The 27,996-nt window shown below is 51.2% G+C and overlaps 2 protein-coding genes across 7 annotated transcripts in view; both read left to right on the forward strand.

Annotated features, from left to right (window-relative positions):
- Positions 1-5,319, forward strand: part of SYMPK (symplekin scaffold protein) — a 46,091-nt gene extending 40,772 nt beyond the window's left edge. For 3 of the 4 annotated variants that reach the window (XM_016192163.2, XM_060186104.1, XM_060186102.1), the window contains 5 exons: positions 2,657-2,844; positions 4,021-4,197; positions 4,319-4,414; positions 4,617-4,958; positions 5,100-5,319. In XM_016192163.2, the coding sequence (XP_016047649.2) occupies positions 2,657-2,844; positions 4,021-4,197; positions 4,319-4,414; positions 4,617-4,958; positions 5,100-5,237 (941 nt within the window). In that variant the 3' untranslated portion in view covers positions 5,238-5,319. Of the gene's footprint in view, positions 1-2,656; positions 2,845-4,020; positions 4,198-4,318; positions 4,415-4,563; positions 4,959-5,099 lie in introns of those variants that run through there. The other variant, XM_060186103.1, reaches the window with a different exon arrangement.
- A 140-nt stretch (positions 5,320-5,459) lies between these two features.
- On the forward strand, positions 5,460-27,921 carry RSPH6A (radial spoke head 6 homolog A). Of its 3 annotated transcripts, XM_060186114.1 has the most exons (7): positions 5,460-5,700; positions 5,821-6,077; positions 13,054-13,288; positions 19,953-20,717; positions 23,667-23,811; positions 25,483-25,600; positions 27,497-27,921. In XM_060186114.1, the coding sequence occupies exons 1-7, from the start codon at positions 5,524-5,526 to the stop codon at positions 27,732-27,734; spliced, it is 1,935 nt and encodes a 644-aa protein (XP_060042097.1). In that variant the 5' UTR covers positions 5,460-5,523; the 3' UTR covers positions 27,735-27,921. The 3 variants fall into 3 exon arrangements, with proteins under 3 accessions (XP_060042097.1, XP_007532256.2, XP_060042096.1); XM_007532194.3 differs by having other exon boundaries at positions 5,460-6,077; XM_060186113.1 differs by having other exon boundaries at positions 5,460-6,077; positions 20,004-20,717.
- The last annotated feature ends 75 nt before the right edge of the window (positions 27,922-27,996 follow it).

The raw sequence follows: 27,996 nt of genomic DNA on the forward strand, positions 1-27,996 counted from the left end.
AACCCCATCACCCACATCCTGCTGGGGTGGGCCCAGTCGGAGACTGCCTCCTGCAGCCCTGCTCATCCCTCCTCTCACTCCAGGAATGTAGGGAAGCTGGGTGGGGGGGGTGGGTGGGAGGGTGTCAGGCTCAGGGGACAGAGCAGGGGAGCACAGAGGGGTCCTTGCCGGCCCCTCGAGAGGAGGTGTTGAGTCCTTAAGTCCCGCCACGACCAGGTGGAGGCAGGAGAGTGTGGGAAGGCGTGGTGGTGACAGCCTAACCAGCTCAGTCAGAATTCTCCGCAGCCACTGTCACCACCCTGTCCCTCCTGTGCACATTCCAGCACCGCGCCCCCCCCCCCCCCGCCCCAGTGTGCTGGCTTCCCACAGGTGAGAAGGGGAAGCAGTGGGGGCAGCAGAAATGCCGCTGTGCTGTAGGAAATAACCCGGAGACAGTGCCTAGAGGCAGAACCCCAGCACATGGCACCTTGCCTTGGGGCCACCTACCCTGGCAGGCATCGCCCCACACACCCTCCTGAGGGAGCCTTCTGGAAGTCCACACCTTTGAGGTGTCAGCCCTTCCGGTCACACCTCTACTCAGAGAGCCAGCTGTCTTCTCTCCAGGACTGGGGAGAGGGGTCCCTGCTGGCAGTGAGCTGCATGGCATATAAGGGCGGCAGGGGGCGGAGGCTCCAGGGATGCAGCTCAACCAGCTCAATCTCCTTTGGGGGCGGGGGGGGGGGGGGGAGGCGGGGGGGAGCGAGGACTGGCATCTCAGGGAAGTTGTGGGATTGCTCTTTTTTAATTTCTTTATTGGGGAGTTAATGTTTTACATTCGACAGTAAACACAATAGTTTGGACATGCATACCATTTCCCAGTTTTCCATATAACAATACAACCCCCACTAGGTCCTCTGTCATCCTTCATGGACCTGTATTCCCCCCACCCGGGATTGCTCTTAAGGACGCTGTGCTCACACAACAGTTAGACAGGCAAGCTGAGGCACCTCCCTGATGGGTCCTCCCATCTCGCTGGAACCATTCGTTGACCCAGATTTAGTCTCAGGGCTGGGGTGGCACCAAGGCCTTGGGAGGAAAGGTCTTCTAGGCCAAGGTCCCCAGTCTGGTGACCTGGCTCCTGAGGACAAGGACAAGACCCGTTCCCAGATCACAAGTTGGGCAGCAGCAGTGAGTCCACTCGCCTGGAAGCTCCCGGTTCAGGGTCCTGCCCAGCTGTGTGCCTGACAGTCCGGTCGGGCTGATCACGCCTGACGGCCACGCCCTCTCACACCGCCTTGCTCTCTGGGCTGGGGCAGGGACCAGGCAACTTCTGCGGGATGGACTTCCTGGGAGGACTTCCTGGAGGAGATGGCCCAAGACCACAGAAACATAGGGCTGAGGCAGCAGCTGAGAGTAGGACAAAGGAAGAGCGTTTGCAGAGGCCTTGGGACCTGGTGGGGGCAGGGGACAGGCTTGAGCTGTCAGAGCCCCCCATAGTTGGTATTGAATGGAGGGTGGGTTAGCGGTTCAGGTGGGGGGCCCTGGAGGAGGCTGATGGCCCTAGGAGAGGGGGGGGGTTGAGGTGGGTCCTGGGGGGCCTTCATGCAAAGCAGGCAAGCTAGCGACTTCCGGAAGTGAGGAGGAGGAGGAGGAAGCACCTGCCTGCTTCCTGGGTCTGTGGCAGCACTTTGGCAGCTCCTTCCCCATCCTCTAGCCCTTTCCTCCTTGGAGGAACCCTGCCTGTTCCTGGGGACACCGCCCCTACTCCCCACTAACATCTCCAGGGCTGGGGCCTCTCTTCTGGCTCAATAAAGACTTCCTGGTTGACAGACTCACTTGGCAAGTGGTGTTTGGGGAGAAATGGGCCCAGAGGCAGGTGGACTGGGTACACCACCAAACCCACTGGTTTCAGGTCACCGCACCCCACTCCTAAGGGAAGACGCCCGTAGACCTGCTTTCCTGGGGGTTCATGGCGTGCCAGCCCTGGGCCCTTCCTGGCACCAGCTGCTGAGTTGGCCTCCTTCCCCTTCTTGCTCCATTGGCTGCCCCCCCCCCCCATGTAACCCTGGCCTTCTGCCCTCTTCCAGCTCCAGTGCATTTCCTTCTGCCCCACAGGATTGAAGTGGCCCAGCTAGTAGAGGGCCCTTTCCTGTCCCCTACAAGGAGGCTCATGGAAGTCCCTGTCAAGCCAAAAAGGTCCCCGGAGGGTGGCACTATGTCTTTTTTTTTTTTTTTTAAAGATTTTATTTATTTATGAGAAGGATAAGATAGGAGGAGAGAGAAAGAACCAGATATCACTATGGCACATGTGCTGCCGGGGGTTGAACTCGGGACCTCATGCTTGAGTCCAAAGCTTTACCACTGCGCCACCTCCCGGACTACGGCACTATGTCTTTCTTACCTCAGCCATCGTGAGGGTGTCCCCAGAGAAAGGGCTGTGGCTTTCCCACTCTGCCCGGTGTGGGTGGGGGTTCTGGAAGCTGGCTGTATCTTCTCCCCTGGACCAAAAAGCAGACCAACGTGTTCTCTCAGACACCCTCCGCTGGGCGATGGGGAGGGTCTTGGGGCAAGTGGGACTGAGGCTCTCAGAGGGGCTGGAGCTCCCGCTTTCTAGATGGTGGGGGATGGGGGTGGCAGCTGGACCAGGAGGACAGGCCTGCTCTCCGCCTCCTCACAGCCACCAACCTGTGCTTTGCGGAGCGGAACGTGTACACGTCAGAGGTGCTGGCCGTGGTGATGCAGCAGCTGATGGAGCAGAGCCCCCTGCCCATGCTGCTCATGAGGACCGTCATCCAGTCCCTGACCATGTACCCCCGCCTGGGGGGCTTCGTCATGAACATCCTGTCCCGCCTCATCATGAAGCAGGTAACGGGCCCCCACCAGAGAGGAGCCCAGGCTTCTCCACGCCTCCACCCTAGGGAGCTGGGGCAAGAGGCACAGAGCGGCACAGCCTTGACTGAACCCTGTCCTGCCGCTTAACCAGACACAGGGCAGCAGACAGGTGCTTATCCCAGAAAAAGGTTTGGCTCCATCCCACCCCCCAACTCAGCTGGCCAGGATGCCCACTGGAACTGAAAGTTGGTCCTCATCTTGTTCTTGCTTCACACAGTTTTCTAGACCTCTGGCTTATGGGGGTGCCAGGGATTGAACCTCGGACCTGAGAACATCAGGCATGAGTCTGATGCACTACATTGGTGCCATCTCCCTAGCCTGGTCTCATTATTATTTTCATGAAAAGGTAGAAGTTTGGCTTTTTAAAAAAAGATTTACAAATAAACAAGGGAGAAGAAGAAAAAAAAACAGTATCAGAGTGGCACATCCAGTGCCAGGAATCTAACTCAGGACCTCAAGATTGACAGTGCAACACCTTAACCACTATGCCAACTCCCGAGCAACAAAAGTGATTTGGATTGTCATATTTTCACCAGTTACTATTTTAATTTTCCTCTTTAGTCATCTCCAGGATATCGTAGCACCAGGCTGACTTGTTCAGACAGAGACAAAGACAGTGAGGGAAAGACACCCCAGCAGGGCGGCTTCCTTTCAGGCTCAAGCCTGGGTGCCCACATGGCAAAGCAGTGCACCATCCAAGTGAGCTGTTTTGCTGGCCCCTGGGTTTTTTGTTGAAATGGCATGTGACATTAAGCCAACCCCAGCCATAAGCCCTCAGATGGGATTCGGCTCACCTCCACCCAGTTTACAACAAGCCTGGAGGTTAAGTGGAGATTCACAGGGACCCAGTTATCTCACCCCAACACCTATTCCTGGAGACCTTGCACACACCCACACCCCCACCTCTCCTCGGGCCTCTGGTAAGCTGGGCGAGTGCTGCCCTCTTCGGGCTGCTTTGAGAATGCAGGGGCTTGGTGCTTCCCCAGGCAGAGGCCCCAAACTGCTTCACTTTTCCCAAGTAGACCTGGCAGCCTGAGTTGGGGTTGGGAGAGGCAGGACCCCACGGCTCCACTGATGGTGGGGATCAGGGCAGGGTTCAGTTCCTGGGGTGCCTACACCCTCACTTCCGCTCCACCCCTGCCCGCCCAGGTGTGGAAGTACCCCAAAGTCTGGGAGGGCTTCATCAAGTGCTGCCAGCGCACCAAGCCCCAGAGCTTCCAGGTCATCCTGCAGCTCCCACCCCAGCAGCTGGCCGCAGTCTTTGACAAGTGCCCCGAGCTCCGGGAGCCGCTGCTGGCTCATGTCCGCTCCTTCACCCCCCACCAGGTACGGGCTGGGGTAGGGGGGCTGGGTGGGCAGAGGGGAGACCCCACGCTGGCCATAGGGGGTGGGGGCAGGAGCCCTGGAATCGGGTGACAGCGCCTGCTCTGTCCCCTTGTGCCCCCAGCAAGCGCATATCCCCAACTCCATCATGGCCATCCTGGAGGCCAGCGGCAAGCAGGAGCCGGAGCCCAAGGAGGTGCCCGTGAGGCCCCAGGAAGAGGTGAGGGCCCGCTCCCCAAGTCAGCGAGGCCAGCCCAGTTCTCCACGCCCCTCCCATGCTGGATGCGGGGGGCAGGGACCCCTTGCTCCAGGTCCTGTGCCCACCCACTGTGTATAGAGGAGGGGGGCCCCTCTTTCCCAGTGTCCTAGGAGAGCAGCCCCCGCCCAGCTCTGAGCCCCCGTGTGCCCCTCCCCACCCCCAGGACGACCTGGAGCCCCTGGCACCTGTGGCCCCCGCGGTGGCGCCCGCGCCCCCACCCTCCCGGCCCCCCCAGGACCTCATCGGCCTGCGGCTGGCCCAGGAGAAGGCCCTGAAGCGGCAGCTGGAGGAGGAGCAGAAGCTGAAGCCGCTGGGGGCGGCCGCTGCATCCTCCTCCACCCCGGCCCCCGCAAGGCCCGCACCTTCGCTGCCCGAGGAGCCCATGGACTTCCGGGAGGAGGGGCCGGAGTGCGAGACCCCGGCCATCTTCATCAGCATGGATGAGGACTCGGGGCTGCCCGACGCCACCATGCTGGACTCCAGCCTCGAGGGCCCCCTCCCCAAGGTAGAGGGTGACCGCCTCAGAGCAGCAGAGGGAGGGGAAGGTCAGGGGTCCCCGGTGCTGGGCGGGGGTGGGGTGGGGGGCGGGGAGGTGCCGCCCCAAGAAGAGTTCAAGGTGACCATGGCCCCCCCCTTCTGTCACCAGGAGGCAGCAGCAGGCGGGGTGACCTCAAAGGAGGAGCGAAGCCCCCAGACCCTCGCCCCGCCCGGGGAAGACACCATGAAGACCCCCAGTCCCGCAGCCGAGGAAACAGGGGACCCCGAGCCCAAGGGGAACAGCTGACAAGGCTGGAGGGGCGGGGATGGGGGGCGGGGCAGGGCTTTGTCTTTAAAAAAAAAATTAAAGAAAAGATGGCATGTCTGGGGCCTGGGTGCAGCCTCTCTTCTCGGTATCCGGAGGGGGCGGGCTGCGCTGCCCTCTTGCCAGTGCCGGGCCCACGCCTGCGCAGAAACCTCCTGGGGGGCTGCCCCGCGCCCCCTACCCTGGTAACGGCCCGCCCCCTCCCTAGAAACCTGAGGCCTGGCTCTGGCCTTGTCTACCTCCGGGAAGCTTGCAAGCCTCCTGAGACATGGGGGACCCTGAGTTCCCTCCCCAGGAGCCCCTGGGTTCCCAGGAGGATCAGGACACCCTGGACGTCCAGGCGATGCGGTCCAACCTCATGGGCTGGCCCCAAGCGGCTGAAAACCAGGAGATGTACCAGCCTGAGGAGGCCCAGCTGGGCACCCCGCAGTACCTGAGCCCCAACGTGAGCTTCCCCGCCGGGTACCAGCCCCAGCCCTTCCAGGAGGAGGGCGATGCGCAGCTGCCCCTCAGCACCAACCTCATGATGCAGCAGCTCCAGCAGGGCCAAGGCACCTTCTTCCAGCACCTGGACTCGACCTACCAGGACCCCCGGCAGGGCTTCCCCAGCTCCAGTGCCCTGTACTCTGGAGAAGAAGCGCGCTTCGAGGGTGCCCAGCAAGGGCCCTACATGCAGGAGGATCCGGCCTACCCGTTTTTGTCCGGCGACATGGGCTACGTGCCTTTCAACATGGACTTGCCCGAGCCCGAGCCGCGGGAACTGGCGGTGCAGAACGCCAAGGCCTACCTACTGCAGACCAGCATCAACAGCCACCTCAGCCTGTGAGCTGCGGGGCGGGGCGGGGCGGGGCGGGGCGGGGCGGGGAGGGCACAGGGCCTGGGGAGAACCAGCCCCCCACGGGGAATCTGCTCTGGGAGCATCTAACCAGGAAGAGACTGAGTGGAGGCCCCTTTCCCTAAGCAGACAGGCCTGCGCCCAGCAGACCCCTGGGGCTCCCCGCTGAGACTAGTGCATCCCACACCAGCAAAAGTGGGGAACAGAGAAGTCAGGGCCCTTATCCGGGAGAACAGGACTAAGGGGTGCCCAGAGCCAGGGCTCTAGTTTACATAATGTTTTTTCACCCCTAAGGCCCTTGAGCTCCCAGGTTCAATCCCCCAGGTTCAATCTTCAATCATAAGCCAGAGCTGAGCAGAGCTCTGGTTAAAAAAAAAAAAAAAGGGGGGGGGTGAGGGTCTGGCAGTAGCGCAGCAGGTTAAGTGCACATGGCGCAAAGCTCAAGGACCAGCTTAGGGGTCCTGACTTGAGCCCCCCCCACTCCCCACCTGCAGAGGGATCATTTCACAAGTGGTGAAGCAGGTCTGCAGGTGTCTTTCTGTGTCTTTCCCTATTTCCCTCTCTCTTCTCAGTTTGTCTCTGACTCTATCCAATAATAAGTAAAATAAAAAGATTTAAAGAAAAGAAAGAAAACTTTGCAGGGACATTTAAGCTGCAGTCACGGCGCACCTCTTCTCTCCATAACCATTACAGCCTCATGAAGCTGCCATTCTACGGGAGAGGGGTGGACACTGGATATAAGGAAAGATAAAGTGATGGTCAGAGCTAAGGTGAAACAGAAGCAAGAGAAAGACAGGGAGTGTATTTTTATTTCATTAGTTAAAAAAAAAACAAAAACATTTCTTTGTAACCAGATCACTGCTCAGTTCTGGCATATGGCGCTCATGCTTTTCAGAAATGTCTTGATGCCATTAATATTTTCCTTTGGATTTTAGCATCTATGAGGTTGTTATTTGTTTGTTTTGTTGGCTTGAATCTGGGTCCTTATGCAAGGTTGCATGCCCTTTGTACTGTGTGTACCACCACCTGGACCCTGGCTTCTAAATGCGGTTTGTGCTTCTAAGTAACATTGACAGGTTGTCATTCTGGTTTCCTTGAATTTTATTTATTTATTTTTTTTATTTTTGCCACCAGGGTTATCTCTGGGACTCAGTGTCTACATGACAACTCCACTATTCCCAGTAGCCTTTTTTATATATATATTTATTAATTCCCTTTTGTTGCCTTTGTTTTTTTATTGTTGTAGTTATTATTGTTGTTGGATAGGACAGAGAAATGGAGAGAGGAGGGGAAGACAGAGAGGAGGAGAGAAAGACAGACACCTGCAGACCTGCTTCATCACCTGTGAAGCGACTCCCCTGCAGGTGGGGAGCCAGGGCCTCGAACCAGGATCCTTACTCCGGTCCTTGTGCTTTGCACTACATACGCTTAACCCACTGCGCTACCACCCGACTCCTCCGACTCCTTTTTCTTTTTTAATCATTTTATGGGGGTAATAGTACAGGTGGTAACACATAGGTACAACTTCTCATCTCACCATGATGGCTGTCTGCAGAACACTCTTACCCCCAGCCTGGGTTTTCTTCCATTATCGTGCACAGGACCCCAATACCCCCCCAGCCTTCCCCCCCCCCAGAGTCCACTGCTTTGCTTCAGTACACCAGACCCCATCCAAGTTTTACTTTGTACATTTTCCCCTTTGGTTCTTTAAAGATTTATTAATGAGAAAGATAGGAGTAGAGAGAAGGAACCAGATATCACTCTGGTACATGTGCTGCCTGGGATTGAACTCAGGACCTCATGCCTCAGAGTCCAGTGCCTTAGCCACTGCACCACCTCCTAGACCACCTGATGCTTTATTCTTAGCAATGCTTAGCTTATATCATGAAGTATTAACAATGACTTTAGTTCTCAGCTTAGACAGCAAAACATGTTAGCACAGTGTCTCCAAAGTTCCAACTCAGTGAAGCAGTTAAGACATAACAGGAACTTTTGTTGACTTTCCCGTCGTCCAGCTGCAGCCTGCACTCGAGGTCAGAGTAACCTCGGTCTGTCTGCCATTGATACCTACAGAACCTGTGTGATAGAGTCCATGGGAAAGGGCAAGAGGTTCTTGGACCTTGTCAGCAAAAACTATACAGGCCTTCCTTGAAGGACCTGTACAGTGTTGCTCTGGCCAATGTCCCCAACACTGAGGCAAGAAGATGACTTCATCATCATCATAATTTTTTTAAAAAATATTTATTTATTCCCTTTTGTTTGCCCTTGATTTATTGTTGTTGTTATTGATGTCGTCGTCGTGTTTGGATAGGACAGAGAGAAATGGAGAGAGGAGGGAAAGACAGTGAGGGGGAGAGAAAGCTAGACACCTGCAGGCCTGCTTCACTGCTTGTGAAGCAACTCCCCTGCAGGTGGGGAGCCGGGGACTTGAACCGAGATCCTTAGGCCAGTGCTTGCGCTTTGCACCACCTGTACTTAACCTGCTGCACTACTACCCGACTCCCCCCCCCTTTTTTTTAAAGTAGGGTTAATTGTTTACAGTACATGGTTAGTTTCTCATCTTGATGTCATAGGTGTCTATAGCCATCCTTTCTTTTCTGAGACAGATAAGTCTCCTTGAGTTTTATTTTTTATTTTATTTTTTTGCCTTCAGGATTATTGCTGGGGCTTGGTGCCTGCACCACAAATCCACTACTTCTGGAGGCTTTTTTAAATTTTTTTTTTAATTTAAGAAAGGATTAATTAACAAAACCATAGGGTAGGAGGGGTACAACACACAATTCCCACCGCCCAATCTCCATATCCTACCCCCTCCCCAGTAGCTTTCCCATTCTCTATCCCTCTGGGAGCATGGACCCAGGGTCATTGAGGGTTGCAGAAGGTAGAAGGTCTGGCTTCTGTAATTGCTTCCTCGCTGAACATGGGCGTTGACTAGTCGGTCCATACTCCCAGTCTGCCTCTGGAGACTTTTTATATATATATATATATATATATTTTTTTTTTTTTCCCTTTTGTTGCCCTTGTTTTATTGTTGCTGTCATCGTTGTTAGATAGGATAGAGAGAAATGGAGAGAGGAGGGGAAGACAGAGACGGGGAGAGACAGACACCTGCAGACCTGCTTCACCACCTGCAAAGCAACCCCCCTTCAGCTGGAGAACCAGGGGCTTGAACTGGGATCCTTACCACGGTCGTGTTACCATGCTTAAGGACCCAGGTTCAAGCCCCCAGCCCCCAACTGTAGGGAAGAAACTTCACAAGCAGTGGTGCCGTGCTGCAGGTGTCTCATTCTCTTTCCCTGTTTCTCCTCCTCTCCCAATTTTTCTCTGTCTTATCAAAATATAATGAAAATTTTAAAATAAAATTGAAGGAAAAAGTCTTCCCAGGAGCAATGAACTCTCACTTGCACAAAGCCCTAAGGGGGGGGGGGGGGATCAGACTGTAATCAACTTAGCTGTAAGTTCTTTCTATAAAATTGGAACAAGAGTTTCCAAATGCAGGGCCAGGTGGTGGCGCATCTGGTTAAGTGTTCACATTACAGAGCAGAAGGAACCAGGTTCAAGCCTCTGGATCCCACCTGCAGGGGGAAAGCTTCATGAGTGGTGAAGCAGGGCTGCAAGTACCTCTCTACCTCTCTGCCTCTCTTCCTCTATCTCCTCCTCCCCTTCAACTTTACTCTGTCTCCATCCGCTAATTTCATAAAAAGTCTCCAGATAAAAGATATGAAGAGTATTATAAGAAAGGTAGAATAGGGGAGTGGTGGGGGGGGTTGGGCGGTGGCACAGCAAGTTACAAGGACCGGTGTAAGGATCCTGGTTTGAGCCCGCAGCTCCCCACCTGCAGGGAGTCACTTCACAGGTGGTGAAGCAGGTCTGCAGGTGGCTGTCTGTCTTTCTCTCCCCCCTGTCTTCCCCTCCTCTCTCCATTTCTCTCTGTCCTATCCAACAACGAACGACAACAATAATAACCACAACAAGGCTACAACAAGGGCAACAAAAGGGGGGAAATGTCCTCCAGGAGCAGCGGATTCATGGTGCAGGCACTGAGCCCCAGCAATAACCCTGGAGGCAAAAAAAAAAGAATAGGGGAGTCGGGTGGTAGCGCAGCGGGTTAAGTGCAGTTGGTGCAAAGTGCAAGGACCAGCATAAGGATCCCAGTTCGAGCCTCGGGCTCCCCACCTGCAGGGGACTCACTTCACAGGTGGTGAAGCAGGTCTGCAGGTGTCTGTCTTTCTCTCCTCCTCTCTTGTCTTCCCCTCCTGTCTCCATTTTTCTCTGTCCTATCCAGCAACAACAACAATAACTACAACAGTAAAAAACAAGGGCAACAAAAGGGAATAAATAATAAGTAATTAATTTAAAATAAAAGGTTGAATAGAAGCCAGGAAGTGGCTCACCTGGTTAAGCACACACATCACAATGCACAAGGACCCATGTTTAAGCCCCTGGTCTCGCCTGCAGGGGGAAAGCTTCACGAGTGATGAAGCAGGGCTGCAGGTGTTTCTGTCTCTTCCCTTCCTAGCTTCCCCCTCCCCTCTAAATTTCTCTGTCTATATCTAATCAATAAATAAAATGAATAAGAAAAGAAAAAATAATGTAAACAGCAGCTTGCCCGCATTGTTAGGTGAATTTACATGAATTTTTTTAAATACTTGAAATTCCTTTGAACTCTCATCCCCAGCTAACCCTTAAAATGCGCATGTCGGGAGTCGGGCGGCAGCACAGCGGTTTAAGCTCATGTGGCGCAAAGCGCAAGGACCCGCGTAAGGATCCCGGTTCAAGCCCCTGGCTCCCCACCTGCAGGGGAGTCACTTCACAGGTGGTGAAGCAGGTCTGCAGGTGTCTGTCTTTCTCTCCCCCTCTCTGTCTTCCCCTCCTCTCTCCATTTCTCTCTGTCCTATCTAACGACAACGACATTAGTAACAAGCATAATAACTACTACAAGGGCAACAAAAGGGAAAATAAATAAATAAAAATTTAAAAAATGGGCATGTCACAAAGAGTGGCAAAACATCTACATAGTGATCCGGGTGACAGCTTAGTAGTTATGTATAAAGACTTGCAGTAGCACAGCGGGTTAAGCACAAGTGGTGCAAAGCACAAGGACCAGCATAAGGATCCTGGTTTGAGCCCCCGGCTCCCCACCTGCAGGGGAGTCGCTTCACAGGCAGTGAAGCAGGTCTGCAGGTGTCTATCTTTCTCTCCCCCTCTGTCTTCCTCTCCTCTCTCCATTTCTCTCTGTCCTATCCAACAACAATAATAACTACAACAATTAAAAACAAGGGCAACAAAAGGGAAAATAAAAAATTTTTAAATCCAAAAAAAAAAAAAAAGATTTGTGTGGGCCTGGGGAGATAACACACTGGTTCTGTGGATGTTTCATGCCTGAAGCTCTGACGTCCCAGGTTCAATACCTTGCACCACTAATAAGCCAGAGCTGAGCAGTGCTCTGGTACTAAATAATAGCAATCTACTTGGGGTTGGGGAATACCTAGTTTTTCTATTCCCCAGGCTTTTTAAAACCAGTGGTTCCTTATTTTTTCCAGAGCACTGCTTATAGTGGTGTGAGGGATTGAACCTCAGACCTTCCAGGTATGGAAGTCTTTTGCATAACCACTATGCTGTTTCTCCCCACTGTTCCTTTGTGTTTGAGTAAAACTAGATTTGGGGAGCTGCGTCTTGTCGGCTCACAGCTGCAAACTGAGGGCTGAAGGGCGTAAGGGAGATTCCCTGCACCTGGTAAAACAGGCACATTGTGCGCAAGGATCTGGGTTCTAACCCCTGATCCCACCTGCAGCGGGGCAGCTGCTCAGTGGTGGAGCAGTGCTGTGGGTGTCTCTCCTCTGTATCTCTCTGTCTTTAATCCTCTATTGGAAAAAAAAAACTAAAGTTTCCCCTCGCCACCATTAAGCCATCAATAAAAATAAAAGTTCAGGGGGTCCGGCGGTAGCGCAGCGGGATAAGCGCACGTGGTACAAAGCGCAAGGAGCGGCATAAAGATCCCGGTTCGAGCCCCCGGCTCGGCTCCCCACCTGCAGGGGAGTCGCTTCACAGGCGGTGAAGCAGGTCTGCAGGTGTCTGTCTTTCTCTCCCCCTCTCTGTCTTCCCCTCCTCTCTCCATTTCTCTCTGTCCTATCTAACAATGACGACATCAACAACAACAATAATAACTACAACAACAATAAAAAAAAAAAACATGGGCCACAAAAGGGAAAATAATAAAAGAATTAAAAATAAATAAAAATAAAAGTGCAGTCAGGGAGGTGTTACAGAAGATAATGTTGGACCATCAAGCATGAGGTCTTGGGTTCGATCCCTGGCAGCACACGTGACAAGAGATATGCTCTGGTTCTCTTGCTCTCTCACATTAACAAATACTTAAAAAGAGAGAAAGGAGGACCGGGCGGTGGTGCGCCTAGTAGAGAGAGCTTGGTAGGTACAATGCTCAAGGACCAAGGTTCAAGCCCCCCGCCCGCACCTGCGCGGGGGTGGGGTGTGGGGGGAGTTTCATGAAGGGTGAAGCTGTACTGCGGGTGTCTATCTTCCCCTTCCCTCTCAATTTATATCTAAAGTGACGTTGGGACCCGGTGGTGGTGGTGTACCTGTTTGAGCACATACATTGTAATGTGTAAAGGACCTGGGCCCTTAAATAAATATTCAAAATAAATAAATATTTTTAAAAGGCAAAAGACAGAGAGAGAAGTGGCTACCAGGAAAGGCTGGTGGAATCATGTGGGCACTGAGCCACAGGAATAACCATGACAGTGAAGAAGAAGAAGAAAAAAAGAAGGAAATTCTGTATGCGGGATCTTCACTGCAGCCTTCAAAGAGCCTCTTTTACTCTATGGTGCAGGGCAGGGCGCTCTGTGCTCCCCACCTGCCCAGCCGGGACACACAGTGGCAGTGCGGGGCCACAGCGCGGGGAGGCTGAGCCCGCTGAGCCCCCACCCCCTCCCGGGGCGGCAGGTACGAACACCTGGTGAACGTGCTGACCAAGATCCTCAACCAGCGGCCCGAGAACCCCCTGTCCATGCTGGAGTGGCTGAACCGCACCGCGCAGGCCGAGTGGTTCCACCCCAAGCTGGACACCCTGCGGGACGACCCCGAGATGCAGCCCACCTACGAGATGGCCGAGCGGCAGAGGGCGCTGTTCGTCCGCGGCGGCCAGGGCGAGGGCGAGCAGGAGATGGAGGAAGAGGTGGTGAGTCAAGGGACAGGGGAGGAGTGCGCCCCCTGGCGGTGGGAGGCCGTGCGGGCAGGGGGCTCCACCGGCTCACTTAGGCCAATGGGTTCGGCCTCTCCCTGGGGGATGGCACTGGGGAGTCCTGAAAGGACTGAAGCAAAGAAAAGGCAAGTCAGCCTCTTCACAGAAGGTTGACTCTGCAGCCAGGGAGGGGAGTCCCTGACTCTGCAGCCTGAGGTTCTGAGTTCAATCCCCAAGATCGTGTTTGTGGGAGTGATGCTCTGTTTCCTCTCTCTCTCCCTCTCCCTCTCCCTCTCCCTCTCCCTCCCTCCCTCCCTCTTGCAAATGGATAAATAAGCGAGCAAGCAAGGGTGCCCAGGTTGAGCGCACATGTTAACAGTGTGCAAGGGTCCAGTTTCAAGCCCCCGGTCCTCACCTGCAGGGGGAAGCTTCACAAACAGTGAAGCAGGGCTACAAGTTTTTTTTTTTCTCTCTCTTCCCTTTTGTCTCCATTCTCCCTCTCAATTTCTTTCTGTCTCTATGTAATAAATAGTAGATGAATTGAATTTTTTTAAGTAGTTATTTTTTATTCCCTTTTGTTGCCCTTGTTTTATTGTTGTAGTTATTATTGTTGTTGTTACTGATGTCATCGTCGTTGTTGGATACGACAGAGAGAAATGGAGAGAGGAGGGGAACAACAACAAGGGCAACAAAAGGGGGAAAAAATGGCCTTCAGGAGCCGTGGATTCATGGTGCAGGCACTGAGCCCCAGCGACAACCCTGGAGGCAATATATATATATATATAATTAATATATATTATTATATATTAATATATATGATAATATGTAATATATATTAATAATAGTGGTCCGGGAGGTGGTGTAGCATATAAAGCTTTGGACTCTCAAGCATGAGGTCCCGAGTTAGATCCCTGGCAGCACATATACCAGAGTGATGTCTGGTTCTTTCTCTCTCCTCCTAGCTTCCTCATAAATAAATAAAATCTTTAAAAAATATATTTAATAATAAAAAAAAGAAACCCCAGAGTGCTGCAGGCAGGACTATGCCCTCCAGAGTCCGCATTCTCACCCACCTGGCCTGCAGATGCTGTGGGCCTGTGCTCACTCCTCTGCTTCAGAGAGGCTAGGATCCAGGGGCAGTGGGAGAGGACAGCAAGGACAGACTGACAAAGTGAACGAGCCCTCAGGACAGCAGGGCACAGGTGAGCACCAAGCAGAGTTTCACCTGAGAAAAGAGCTTTTAAGTTCCAGTCGCCGTTTTCTCCTTCAGGCCAGCAAGCTAGCTCACCTGGACGGTGCGCCTGCTTTGCCTTGGGCCTCACCCAGATTTGGTCAGCCACTGCCAACTTCATTGAGCGTTGCTGGGGTGTGTGTCCCTCTCTCTCTTTGTCTCTATCTGAAAACTTCAACTCCTAGTGGTGAAGTTCCAGTGATGACAAAAAAAAAAAAAAAAAGGCACCATTCTCTCCCTGTTAAAAAATTATTTATGGGAGTCGGGCGGTAGCGTAGTGGGTAAAGCGCAGGTGGCACAAAGCACAAGGACCGGCTTAAGGATCCCAGTTCAAGCCCCCAGCTCCCCACCTGCAGGGGAGTCGCTTCACAGGCGGTGAAGCAGGTCTGCAGGTGTCTTTCTCTCCCCCTCTCTGTCTTCCTCTCCTCTCTCCATTTCTCTCTGTTCTATCCAACAACGACGACATCAACAACAACAATAATAACTACAACAATAAAACAACAAGGACAACAAAAGGGTATAAATAATTTTTATTTATTTATTTATTCCCTTTTGTTGCCCTTGTTGTTTTTTATTGTTGTAGTTATTATTGTTGTTGTCATTGTTGGATAGAACAGAGAGAAATGGAGAGAGGAGGGGAAGACAGAGAGGAGGAGAGAAAGACAGACACCTGCAGACCTGCTTCACCGCCTGTGAAGCGACTCCCCTGCAGGTGGGGAGCCGGGGTTCAAACCCGGATCCTTATGCCGGTCCTTGTGCTTTGCGCCATCTGTAAATAAATATTTTTTAAAAAATTATTTATTAGCTAGAGACAGAAATCAAGAGGGAAGGGGGAGATAGAGAAGGAGAAAGAGAAACACCTACAGCCCTGCTTCACTGTTTCTTAAGTGTCCCCCGCTGCAGGTGGGGACCAGGGGCTTGAACACAATTCCTTGTGCATGGCAACAAGTGTGCCATCACTGGCCTCTGACAAAGCACCATTCTTGCCTTAGGAGCCTCCACCGGTTCAGAACCTCAGGCTTTGAGACTCCCACAGGTTGTCAGCAAGTCTGAGGCCCCGCCCCCTTGAGTTTTGGCCCCCAGAGTAGCATGTTTGGTTTCCTGCATGAGGGAGACTACAGTTCTGTGGTATCTCTCCCTCTCCCTGTCTCCCTATCAGAATGAAGGAACAGCCTAGAGTAGTGAAAATGTGCATATCTGGGGCCCTCACTCTGCAAAACAGTAATAATAATAATAATAATAATAATAATAATAATAATTTTAATAATGTGATAAAATTTTTAAAACGGGGGCCTGGAAAGATAGCATACTGGTTATACAATAGACTTGTATAACCTGCCTGACGCTCCAAGGTCGCAGGATCAATCCCCAGCAATACTATCAGCCAGAGCTGAGCAGTGTTCTAGAAGAAAAGAAACGACAAGGAGAAACAAAGAAACAGATGGAAAATAATACAGAATATACTTTTAGGAAAAAACTCAGGAAGCTTATTGTCAAATATTTCTGTAGCGACTGTACAATCTAAGCATGATTCTTCACTCCCTTGCTTTTTGTTTTATTTTTACTGGGTAGAGACAGAGTCGGAAAGGTGAAACAGTGAGGGAGAGAAAGATGGAAGGAGGGGTGGAGGGGGAGAGTGGAGAAAGTGACCTGTAGCACTGTTTCCCTCAGGTGGGGACCAGGGGCTTGAACCTGGGTCCTTGCTTACTGCAATACGTGCACTCAACCAGATGCATCACCAACTGGCTCCTGTCCTTCACTTTGAGAAATACATGTGAGAGGGAGAGTTTCTTATTTATTTACAGAGGAAATCAGAGCATTGCTCTGACACATGCAATGCTGGAGACTGAACTCAGGACCTCAGGCTTGAGAATTCAAGGCTTTATCCACTATATCACCACCTCCTGGGTCACTAAGAAGGGAGAGTTTCACATGAGAGGAACAAAAAAGCCAGAGCACCACTCAGGCACATGTGGTGGCAGCAGGGAGCAGGGGTGGCAGCGGGGAGCAGGGGTGGCAGCGGAGAGCAGGGGTGGCAGCGGGGAGCAGGGGTGGCAGCGGGGAGCAGGGGTGGCAGCGGAGAGCAGGGGTGGCAGCCGGGAGCTCTGACCTGTGGTCATAACAGTTGAGCTGCTCCCCCAGAGCCATTCCCTCCCTCCCTCTCTCTCTCTCTCCCTCCCTCTCCCTCCCTCTCTCCCTCTCTCTCCCTCTCTCCCTCTCTCTCTCAAATTCATTTTTAAAAACCTTTATCTTTATTTATTTATTGGCTAGAAACAACCAGAAATCGAGAGGGAAGAGGGTGATGGAGAGGGAGAGGGAGAGCTTTCCCCCTGCAGGTGGTGACCAGGGCCTTGAATCTGGGTCCCTGCACACTGTAATGTGTGTGTTTAACCAGATGTGATTTTTTTTCTTTAATTTTTTTATTATTTATTTATTTTTAATTTTTTAAATTTATTTCTTTATTGGGGAATTAATGTTTTACATTCAACAGTAAATACAATAGTTTGTACATGCATAACATTCCCCAACCAGATGTGATTAAAATTTTTTTTAATTTATTTATTATTGGATAGAGGCAGAGAGAAATTGAGGGGGTGGAGGAGATAGAGAGGGAGGGAGACAGAGAGACACCTACAGCCCTGCTTCAACACTCATGAAGCTTTCCCCCTGCAGGGGTACATAGCGTAATGGATATGCAAAGAGACTCATGTCTGAGGCTCCGAAGTCCCAGGTTCTCTCCCCCTGCACCATCATACTGAGCAATACCCGGGTGGTGGTGGTGCACCTGGTTGAGCGCACATGTTGCAATGAGCAAGGATCCTGGTTCGAGACCCATACCCACCTGCAGGTGGGGACCAGGGACTTGAGAACCTGGATCCTTTTGCACTGTAGTGTGTGCACTTAACCAGCTGCACCACTGCCTGGCCCCAGTGATTTGATTTTCTTTTTCCCAGAGCACTGGCTGATGGTGGTGCTGGGGACTGAAGCTGGGACCTTTTGGTGCCTCAGACATGAAAGTCTTTTTGTAGAACCATTCTGCTGTCTCCCCAGCCCTCTAGTGGGTGTGTATGTTTTTTTTTTCTTTATTATGTGTATTAGATAATGAGACCAGGGCAATAAAAATTATTTACTTATTAATGAGAGAGAGCACGAGTGCATCGCTCTGGCACATGCAATGCCAGGGAGTGAACTCAGGACCTCAAACTTGCAAGTCCAGCACTCTACCTACTGTGCTACCTCCAGAGTCGTAGCCTTCTTTTTTCCTTTCCTCCCATTTCAAGATTTATTTATGAGGAAGAGAGAGAACCACAGATCAAGGATCAATCTCAGGACCTCAGGCTTGGGAGTCCAGTGCTTTATCCACTGCACCACCTCCCAGGCAACCTTCTCATTTTCAGCAGGTACTAGAGATAGGACCCAGGGTCTCATACCTGGTAAGCATGTAATCTCTTGGGCTCCTCCTAGTTCCTTTTTTTTTTTTTCCCTTTTTTTTCCTTCCAGGGTTATCACACTACAAATCCACTGATCCTGCTGCTTTTTATTTGGCTAGGACAGAGAGTAATTGAGAAGGGAGGGGAAGATAGAGCAGGAGAGAGAAAGACAGATGCCTGCAGACCTGCTTCACTGCTTATGAAGCGACTCCCCTGCAGGTGGGGAACCGGGATCCTTGTGCTGGTTCTTGCTTTTCATACTATGTACACTTAACCAGTGTGCCACTGCCTGGCCCCCTCTTTTAAAAAGGATTTGTGCATTTATCTTATATATTTTTAGACAAAGACAAGCAGAGAAAGAGAGAGAGAGCAAGAGAAAAAAAATGAAAGAGATGGGCTGGGTGGTGCTGTACCCAGCTGAGCACAAGGATCGGGTTCAAGCCCCTGGCCCCCACCACCACCTGCAGGGGAAGCTTCACAAGCAGGTCTGCAGGTGTCTGTCTTTCTCTCTCCCTCTTTATCTCCCCCTCCTCTCTCAATTTCTCTCTGTCCTATCAATAACAAAAAAGGCCATCAGAAGCAGTGCATTCATAGTGCAGGTTCTGAGCCCCAGTGATAACCCTGAAAGCAAAAAAAGAAGAAAGAAAGAAAATAGAGAGAGAGAGACCACAGCACCAAGGTTTCCTTAATGCAGTGGAGGCCAGGGTTTGAGTCTGGGTCACACACATAGCAAAGCAATGTGCTATCCAAGTGAGCTATTTTGCTGGTCTTGTATTTAATATATATATATATATATATAATTTTAAAGAGAGTGGGGGTGATGGTGCACCTGTTGAGCACACATGTTATAGTGTTCAAGGATCTGGGTTTGAGCCCCCAGCCCCCACCTGCAGGGGGAAAACATCACAAGTGGTGAAGCAGGGCTACCGTGTCTCTCTGTCTCTCTCCCTCTCCCCCTTCCCTCTTGATTTCTGGCTGTCTCTATCCAAATAAATAAAGATTTTAAAAAATTTGGGAGTTGGGCAGTATCACAGTGGGTTACGTGCACATGGTGCAAAGCGCAAGGACCAGCGTAAGAATCCCGGTTCGAGCCCCCAGCTCCCTACCTGCGGGGGAGTCACTTCACAAGCGGTGAAGCAGGTCTGCAGGTGTCTGTCTTTCTCTCCCCCCTCTCTGTCTTCCCCTCCTCTCTCCATTTCACTCTGTCCTAGCCAACGACAATGACATCAGTAAGAACAATAATAGGGGATCATGAGGTTGCACAGCGGATTAAGCGCACTTGGCACAAAGTGCAAGGACCAATAAAAGGATCCCAGTTTGATCCCCCGGCTCCCCACCTGCAGGGGGAGTCGCTCCACAGGTAGTGAAGCAGGTCTGCAGGTGTCTATCTTTCTCTCCCCCTCTCTGTCTTCCTCTCCTCTCTCCATTTCTTTCTGTCCTATCCAACAATGACAACGTCAATAACAACAATAATAACTACAACAATTCTTCTTCTTCTAGCGTTTGCCACTACAACAATAAAACAACAAGGATAACAAAAGGGAAGAAATAAATATTAAAAATATATATATAAAATTTTTTTAGGAGAGAGACCAGAACCTGCTCAGCTGTGGCTTGTGGTGGTGCTGGAGCTCAGATCCTTAGGCACAAAAGTATTTTTGCATCACTGTTCTGCTGTCTTGCCAGTTCTGACCCTGTATTTATGAGAGAGAGAGGAAGAGGGGGAGGGAGAGGGAGAGGGAGAGGGAGAGGGAGAGGGAGAGGAGAGCCAGGTCACTGCTTTGCTCTGACAAGGGTTGGCAGTGATTGAACCTGAGAGCTTTGGGACCCCAGGCCTGCAAGTCCTGTACTCTCGGACTGAGCTGTTTCCCCCAGGCCACCTGAGCAGTGTGTGTGGGTATGTGTGTGTGTGTGTGTGTGGGGGGGGGGGGGTCCCTTATTCCCCAGGTCTCAGGCCTGGCGGCAGGGCTTGCTTCCTTGAGCTGCCCGTGTCCCGCAGGGCGACACCGCCGTGCCCAACGTGATGGAGATGGCCTTCTACTTCGAGCAGGCGGGCGTGGGGCTGAGCTCGGACGAGAGCTTCCGCATCTTCATGGCGCTGAAGCAGCTGGTGGAGCAGCAGCCCATCCACACCTGCCGCTTCTGGGGCAAGATCCTGGGCCTGAGCCGCAGCTACCTGGTGGCCGAGGTGGAGTTCCGCGAGGGCGAGGAGGAGGGCGAGGAGGAAGAGGTGGAGGAGGTGGTGGAGGGCGGGGAACCCCTGGAGCCCCGGGACGAGGAGGAGGGCGAGGAGGACGAGGAGAAGGCGGCCGACGCCATCCCCAAGCCCACCTGGAAGCCGCCCCCGGTCATCCCCCGCGAGGAGAGCCGCAGCGGCACCAACAAGTACCTGTACTTCGTGTGCAACGAGCCGGGCCGGGCCTGGACGCGGCTGCCCCACGTCACGCCGCTGCAGATCGTGCAGGCCCGCAAGATCAAGAAGTTCTTCACCGGCTACCTGGACGCGCCCGTCGTCAGCTTCCCGCCCTTCCCGGGCAACGAGGCCAACTACCTGCGGGCCCAGATCGCCCGCATCTCAGCCGCCACGCACATCAGCCCCCTGGGCTTCTACCAGTTCGGGGAGGAGGAGGGCGACGAGGAGGAAGAGGGGGGCGCCGGCCGCGAGTCCTTCGAGGAGAACCCCGACTTCGAGGGCATCCCGGTGCTGGAGCTGGTGGACTCCATGGCCAACTGGGTGCACCACGTGCAGCACATCCTGCCCCAGGTGAAGGGGGCCTGGGGTACCCCCACCAGGGGGTTAGGAGGCTCTGCTGGGCACAGTACCAAATTATTTTTTTAAATTTTTTATTTACTTATTTTTTAATATTTATTTATGTATGCCCTTTTGTTGCCCTTGTTGTTTTATTGTTGTAGCTGTTATTGTAGTTATTGATGTCGTTGTTGTTGGACAGGACAGAGAGAAATGGAGAGAGGAGGGGGAGACAGAGAGGGGGAAAGATAGACACCTGCAGACCTGCTTCAGGGCTTGTGAAGTGACTCCCCTGCAGGTAGGGAGCCGGGGGCTCGAACCGGGATGCTTATGCACGTCCTCACGATTTGCGTGCCACCTGCGCTTTACCCGCTGTGCTATTGTCTGACTCCCCTAAATTACATTCTTTTAAATATAAATATATGGGGGTCAGGTGGTAGTGCAGTGGGTTAAGCGCAGGTGGCGCAAAGCGCAAGGACTAGAGTAAGGATCCTGGTCTTTCTCTCCCCCTCTCTGTCTTCCCCTCCTCTCTCCATTTCTCTCTGTCCTATCCAACAATGACAAAATCAATAACAACAATAATAACTACAACAACAATAAACAAGGGCAACAAAAGGGAAAATAAATATTTAAAAAATAAAGATTAAGAGTTTAAAAAAAACTTTAAAAAATGTATAAATATATATGTCATACTATATATATGTGCAGGGTGGTGGTGTACTTGGTTACAATGCACAGGGATCCAGATTGGAGTCCCTGGTCCCACCTGCAGCGGGAAAGCTTTGAAAGTGGTGAAGCAGGGTTGCAGGGGCCTCTCTGTCTCTTCCTCTCTAGCTCCCCCTTCTCTGTTGATTTCTGTCTCTATCCACTAAATCAAGATAATAGTACTTTGGTGGTCCGGGAGGTGGCGCAGTGGCTAAAGCACTAAACTCTCAAGCATGAGGTCCTGAGTTTGATCCCCGGCAGCATATGTACCAGAGTGATGTATAAAATCTTTTTTAAAAAAAAAGATAATTGGGCGGGGGAGACAGTGTAATGGTTATGCAAACAGATTCTCATGCCTGAGGCTCCAAAGTCCCAGGTTCAATTCCCCCGCACCTCCATAAACCAGAGCTGAGCTGTGCTCTGGTCTCTCTCTCTCTCTCTCCATCTCTCTCAAAAAAATAAAATAAATAAAAATTTAAAAAGATAATACTTTGAAAAATACATAATGCAATATGTATTTAGAACATGTCTATATTTATAAGGGCAGGGGAGGTAGCTTAGTGGTTATGAAAAAAGCTTTATGCCTGAGGCTCCAAAGTCCCAGGTCCAGTCCACAGCACCACCATAAGCCAGAGCTGAGCAGTGTTCTCATAAAACAAATCAAAAAACATTATTTATTTTTATCTTATTTTGCTCTCTCTTAAAGAGAAACACAAAAAGAAAGGCTCATGTCTGGCTGATAGTGTGTGGGGGGGTTGAACCTGGGGCCTCTGAGCCTCAGGCATGAGAATCTTTTGCAGAACCATTATACTGTCTCCCTAAAACTCCTTTGTTCACTCATCAATCCATCATTTATTTATTCATCTGTCTTTCCATCCATTCATCTATCTAGCTACTCACTCATCCATTTTTTTAAATTTTTACTTATTTATTCCCTTTTGTTGCCCTCACTCATCCATTATTTATTTATTTATTTATTTATTCATTCCCTTTTGTTTATTTATTTATTCATTCCATTGTTGTTTTATTGTTGTACTTATTATTATTGTTGTTGTTCACTCATCCATTTTTAAGATTTATTTTGGGTTTGGGGAAATAGCACAGTGGTTTTGCAAAGAGACTCTCATGTCTAAGGCTCTGAGGTCACAGATTCATTCCCCAACACCACCATAAGCCAAAACTGAGTAGTTCTCTGGTAAAAAAAAATATATATATATTTATATATAAATATATATTATATATTTATCTACGAGATATATATGTACATATAGTTTATTACAGTTAAGAGAGAGGGCTGGGGAGATACCATAATGCTTATGCACAAACCTTTCATGCCTAAGGCACCAAATGTCCCAGGTTCAGTCCCCAGCACCACCATAAGCCAGAGCTGAGCAGTTCTCTGGTTAAATAAAAAATAAGAAAAAAAAGACTTATGAGAGAGAGCTTTCATTTTTGTTTAAAACATTTTATTTATTCATTGGATAGAGACAAAAAGAAATCGAGGGGAGTCGGGCTGTAGCGCAGCGGGTTCAGCGCAGGTGGCTCAAAGCACAAGGACCGGCATAAGGATCCCGGTTCGAACCCCGGCTCCCCACCTGCAGGGGAGTCGCTTCACAGGCAGTGAAGCAGGTCTGCAGGTGTCTATCTTTCTCTCCCATCTCTCTCCATTTCTCTCTGTCCTATCCAACAACAATGACAACAACAATAATAACTACAGCAATAAAACAACAAGGGCAACAAAAGGGAATAAATAAATAAAATAAATATTTAAAATATATATATATATATATATAAAAGAAATCGAGAGGGATGGGAGAGATAGAGAGGGAGAGAGGCAGAGAGACACCTGCAGCCCTGCTTCACCCCTTTGAAAGCTTTCCCCCTGCAGGTAGGGTCTGGGAACTTGAACCCAGGTCCTTGAGCACTGGAAGACATGTTCTCAACCAGGTGCACCACCACCTGGCCCGAGTTTCACATGAGACAGCAGAGAGAGCGGCCAGAACGCTACCACTGTGGTGGTATATGTGGCACTGGGAATCAAACCAGCAACCTCAATTTTCTTTTTTTTTTTTACTAAGCACTATTTGGTAAATGATGGTGCTGGGGGTTGAACCTGGGATCTCAGAGCCTCAGGCATGAAAGTTGTCTGCAGAACTGTAATGCTGTCCCCTCTGCTCCCATCCATCTATTCATCCACTCACCCATCCATCTGCCTATCCAACCATCCGTTCGTTCATCCACCCTTCCTTCCACCTGCAGGGCCGCTGCTCTTGGGTGAATCCCATGCAGAAGATGGAGGAGGAGGAGGAGCTGGGGGAGGAGGAAGAGAAGGCAGATGAAGGCATAGAGGAAGTGGAGCAGGAGATAGGGCCCCCGCTGCTGACACCACTTTCTGAAGACGCAGGTGATGGCCCCGCCCCCCTGGCACATGGTGGCCTGGGGAAGGGAAGCAGGACTCTGTGTGTGGGCGGGGGCTGCAGCCTGGCGTCTTCCATGTGGAAACTGGGCTCCAGGACACAGTCTTTCTCTCACAGTGCCATGTCTGGCACATGTCAGTGGTCTGGATGGTGTGAGCTGGTTTTTCAATATCCACATGCAGTGACCTGGGAGGCAGTACAGCAGCTAGAGCAGTGGACATGCAGGCATGAGGTCCTGAGTTCAATCCTTGGCATCGCACATGCCAGAACAATGATGCTCCAGTTCTCTCTCCCCCACCTCTTTTTTCCCTTGCTTGTTAATAGATCTTTGTGGCCTGGGACATGGATTATTGGATAAAGTCTTAAACTCAAGCTTGAGGTCCCAAATTCTATCCTGACATCACATGTGCCAGAGTGATACTCTGGTTCTCGTTCTCTCTCTCTCTCTCTTTCTCCCTTCCCCCTCTCCTCCCCTTTTCCTCCTTATTAATAAATAAAAAGCACGAGGTCCTGAGTTCATCCCCAGTGTTGCATGGGCTAGAGCAATGTTATGGTATCTCTCTCTCTCTCTTTTCTCTCATTTATTTATTACTAGAACAGCACTCAGCTTTGGCTTATAGTGATTCTAATAATTGAACGTGGGACCTTGGAGCCTCAGGCATGAAAGTCTTTTTACATACCACCATGCTATCTCCCTAGCCCTGGATCTCTAAGAAAGAAAGAGAGAGAGAGAAATATTAGGTCTGGGCAGTGATGCACCTGGTAGAGTCACACATCACCATGCCCGGAGACTTGGGTCCCTTTCTGAAGGGGGCGGGAAGCTTTGCTATTGGTGAAGCAGTCTTGCAAATGTCTGTCTTTCTCTTTCCCTCTTACCTTTTAATTTCTTTCTGTCTATAAAAATAATAATAAAGGCTGCCAGGAGCAATGGATTAGTTATACAGGCACTCTCTCTGACCCAGCGTAACTCTGGTGGTGATAATAAAAAAATTTTTTAATAATAAAAAAAAAAGTTCCAGGGGCTGGAAGACAGTTCAGCTGGTAGAGATCACACTTCACCATATATGAGAACCCAGGTTTGAGCCTCTGGCCACCCCATTAGGCAAACCACGCAAAGGGGAAGCTTCATGAGTGTCTCTGTGATGGCTGCTCTGTCTTTCTCTCCCTGTCTCTCACCCTCTACTTAATAAAATAACGAACTCTAGACCGCACTGTGAGTGGCGTTCAAAGACCAAACAAACAAACAAACCTGCCACATGGATTTGGGGAGAGAGGGAGAGAACTAGGGAGGGAGGCCTACCTAGAGGATAGTCACTTCCTGAGCTTGGACCCTGAGGCCTGGGTGCTGGTGGGAAGAACCCAGACTTGACCCGATTCCCATGAGGAGCCCGGAGTTCTTACTTTGCCTTCCTGCCCATTGGTCCAGACTCACAAAGCTGCTCTGTCTGGGGACCCAGGGCTCACTGCCACCTGGCACAGGAGCGGGGTCACATGGCTATGCCGGTCCAGAGCAGAAACTACAACATCCAAGCAGCTAGTCCTCACCCTGCCTCCCTCCTTCTTTTCCTCTCCCCACTCTGGGGCGTGTGTGTGTGTGTGTGTGTGTGTGTGTGTGTCTCCCCTGAAGCCCAGCCTCTGACCCCCGGCTCCCCCCACAGAGATTCTGCACATGTCCCCCTGGACGGCGCGGTTGTCCTGCAGCCTCTGCCCGCAGTACTCCGTGGCAGTCGTTCGCTCCAACCTCTGGCCGGGGGCCTACACCTATGCCACCGGCAAGTAGGTGGTGGGTCCAGCCCCTCCCAGCCCCCCCGAAATCCCTTCAGCTTCCCCAGAGTGACAGCATGGAGGGTCAGAGAGGGGAAGCAATGATCCAGGGTCACCAGCACAGGGGCAGGATTTCATCCCCAGGGCCCAGGCTTTCCTGCCGCATGGGTCAGGACAGGAGACCCCTCTGGGGTGACCCTGATGGGCAGAATCTAATCTGGGCTTGGGGGTTGGAGGGGAGAGCTAACCTATTCCCTGGACCCCCCCACCCCAACAGTTCTTCCCATGTGAAGGGTCCTCTCCCTATGAGGTTGAATGTTTCCTCGTCAACCTACCTCTCCGTTGCTTTCAAAAGATTGGCAATAAGAAGCCACACATGCATCCTTGCTGGCTCGGTACCCCACACCTGGATCCCATGCAGATCCCTCAGTCTCCGGCTGGAAGCACAGCCGCTGGAGGGCGCCAGCTGTCGTCATGGGGCGGCTGCACTACCATCAATGGTCATCGGGTGGCGGTATTTTTTTTTCCAGCGTGCACTGCTCAGCTCTGGTTTCTGTTGGTGACAGGGACTGAACCTGGCATTTAGAAGATTTAGGCATGAAAGTCTTTGTCATAACTACTGTGATATTTCCCCAGCCCGCACCTTGATGCTTGATGTGCTGGAGGTGTCTCCCCCGCACCCTGCACCCCGCACCCCATCTTTTTTATTGCCACCAGGGTTATTGCTGGGGCTTGTGCCAGCACTACAAATCCACGGCTCCTGGAGGCCATCGTTTCCATTTTTTTTTACTCTTCTTTTTTTTAATTTTAATTTTTATTTGATTAAATGAAGAGAAATTGAGAGGGAAGCGGAGATAGAGAGGGAGAGAGAAAGACACCTGCAGACCTGCTTCATCACTTTTTTTTTTTCTTCTATTTGTTGGTTGGTTTTTGTATTACCAAAGCACTGCTGGGCTCTGGTTGGTGGTGGCTACGGGGAGATTGAACATAGGACTCAGGCATGAGTCTTTTTACATAATCATTTTACTAACTCTTCCTCTACTTGACCACTTGTGAAGTGTGAAGCATCCTCCCTGCAGGTGGGGAGTGGAGGATGGAGCCTGGATCCTTGTGGAAGGTGTTATGTGTGCTAAACCAGGTGTGCCACCACCTCCAGCCCCCAGTGTCTCACTCTCTCTACCTCCCCCTTCCCTCTCACCTTCTCTCTATCTCTATCCAAAGTAAGTAAGTAAATAAATATTTTTAAAGAAAGGAGAAATATACTCTGTGTGTGTGTGTGTGTGTGTGTGTGTGTGTGTGTGTGTATTTAATGTCAGGGCCTGCATAACATCAGTGGTTATGCAAAAGACATTTTTTTTTTTTAGATAATGGAAGATATCATCTTTCTCCATTTATTTAATTATTTTTGATAGAGATAGAGAAGTTGAGAGAAGAGGGAGAGAGAGAAAGAGAAAGCTTCATCACTGCCCTCTGCCCCGCCATAGACTGGAGACTTGAACCCACCTGGGTCCTTGCACATGGTATGCTCTCCTGGGTGCCACTGCAAAAGGCTTTCTTCATGTCTGAGGCTCTGAGGTCCCAGGTTCAAAACCTGACTCCACCATAAGCCAGAGCTGAGCCGTGCTCTGGCTGAAGAAAGAAAAAAGAAGAAAAGAAGAGAAGGAGGAAGAGGAAAAAGAAAGAGCAGGAGGAGGAAGAGAAGAAGCTCAGTCTTGATATGCAACCAGCCATATTTCAAGTGCTCAACAGCTACTGAATGGGAACCAATGAGCTGAAAAGCCTGTGGAGCTTCTCCCACCCTCCACCTTCCCACCCACATAGCTTGACTCCAGGAGACAGCCCACCTTTGTTAGAGTTCAGGTGGGAGCCTTGGAAGGAAGGTCTCCCAGTGTCTCTCTGCCCCTCCAGGAAGTTCGAGAACATCTACATCGGCTGGGGCCACAAGTACAGTCCTGACAACTTCAACCCACCCTTGCCGGCCCCCATTCAACAAGAATACCCCAGCGGCCCCGACGTCATGGAGATGAGCGACCCCACGGTGGAGGAAGAGCAGGCCCTCAAGGCTGCCCAGGAGCAAGCCCTGGCGGCGGCAGAGGAAGAGGAGGAGGATGAGGAGGAAGAGGAAGAGGAGGACCTGGAAGACTGAGGAACTAGCGCACCCCCCACACACACACACACACACACACCCCTCAGCAGTCAGTTCCAGGTGTAGCCTCTCCTGGACAGAGTCAGCGATGGCTTTTTGTTTCCCTGTGGGTTTGTTTTCTGCCCCTGGAGGGCAGGGGTAGGAGGATGGAGGCAGATTCTCTTAATAAAATATACCCATTGACCTACCTTCTGGTGAGTCAGTCACTCATTTGTGCACCTAGTTAGCTGGCCTGACCTCCAAGTCAGGGCTGTGGGGCCTT

The sequence above is a fragment of the Erinaceus europaeus genome, chromosome 2 (assembly GCF_950295315.1).
Source record: "Erinaceus europaeus chromosome 2, mEriEur2.1, whole genome shotgun sequence".
NCBI classification, from domain to species: Eukaryota; Metazoa; Chordata; class Mammalia; order Eulipotyphla; family Erinaceidae; genus Erinaceus; species Erinaceus europaeus.

Coding starts and splice junctions, on each gene's coding strand:
- RSPH6A (XM_007532194.3), top strand. CDS start 5,524: ATGGGGGACCCTGAGTTCCCTCCCCAGGAGCCCCTGGGTTCCCAGGAG. Junction 6,078..13,053: donor ATCAACAGCCACCTCAGCCT/GTGAGCTGCGGG, acceptor CCGGGGCGGCAG/GTACGAACACCTGGTGAACG. Junction 13,289..19,952: donor AGGAGATGGAGGAAGAGGTG/GTGAGTCAAGGG, acceptor CGTGTCCCGCAG/GGCGACACCGCCGTGCCCAA.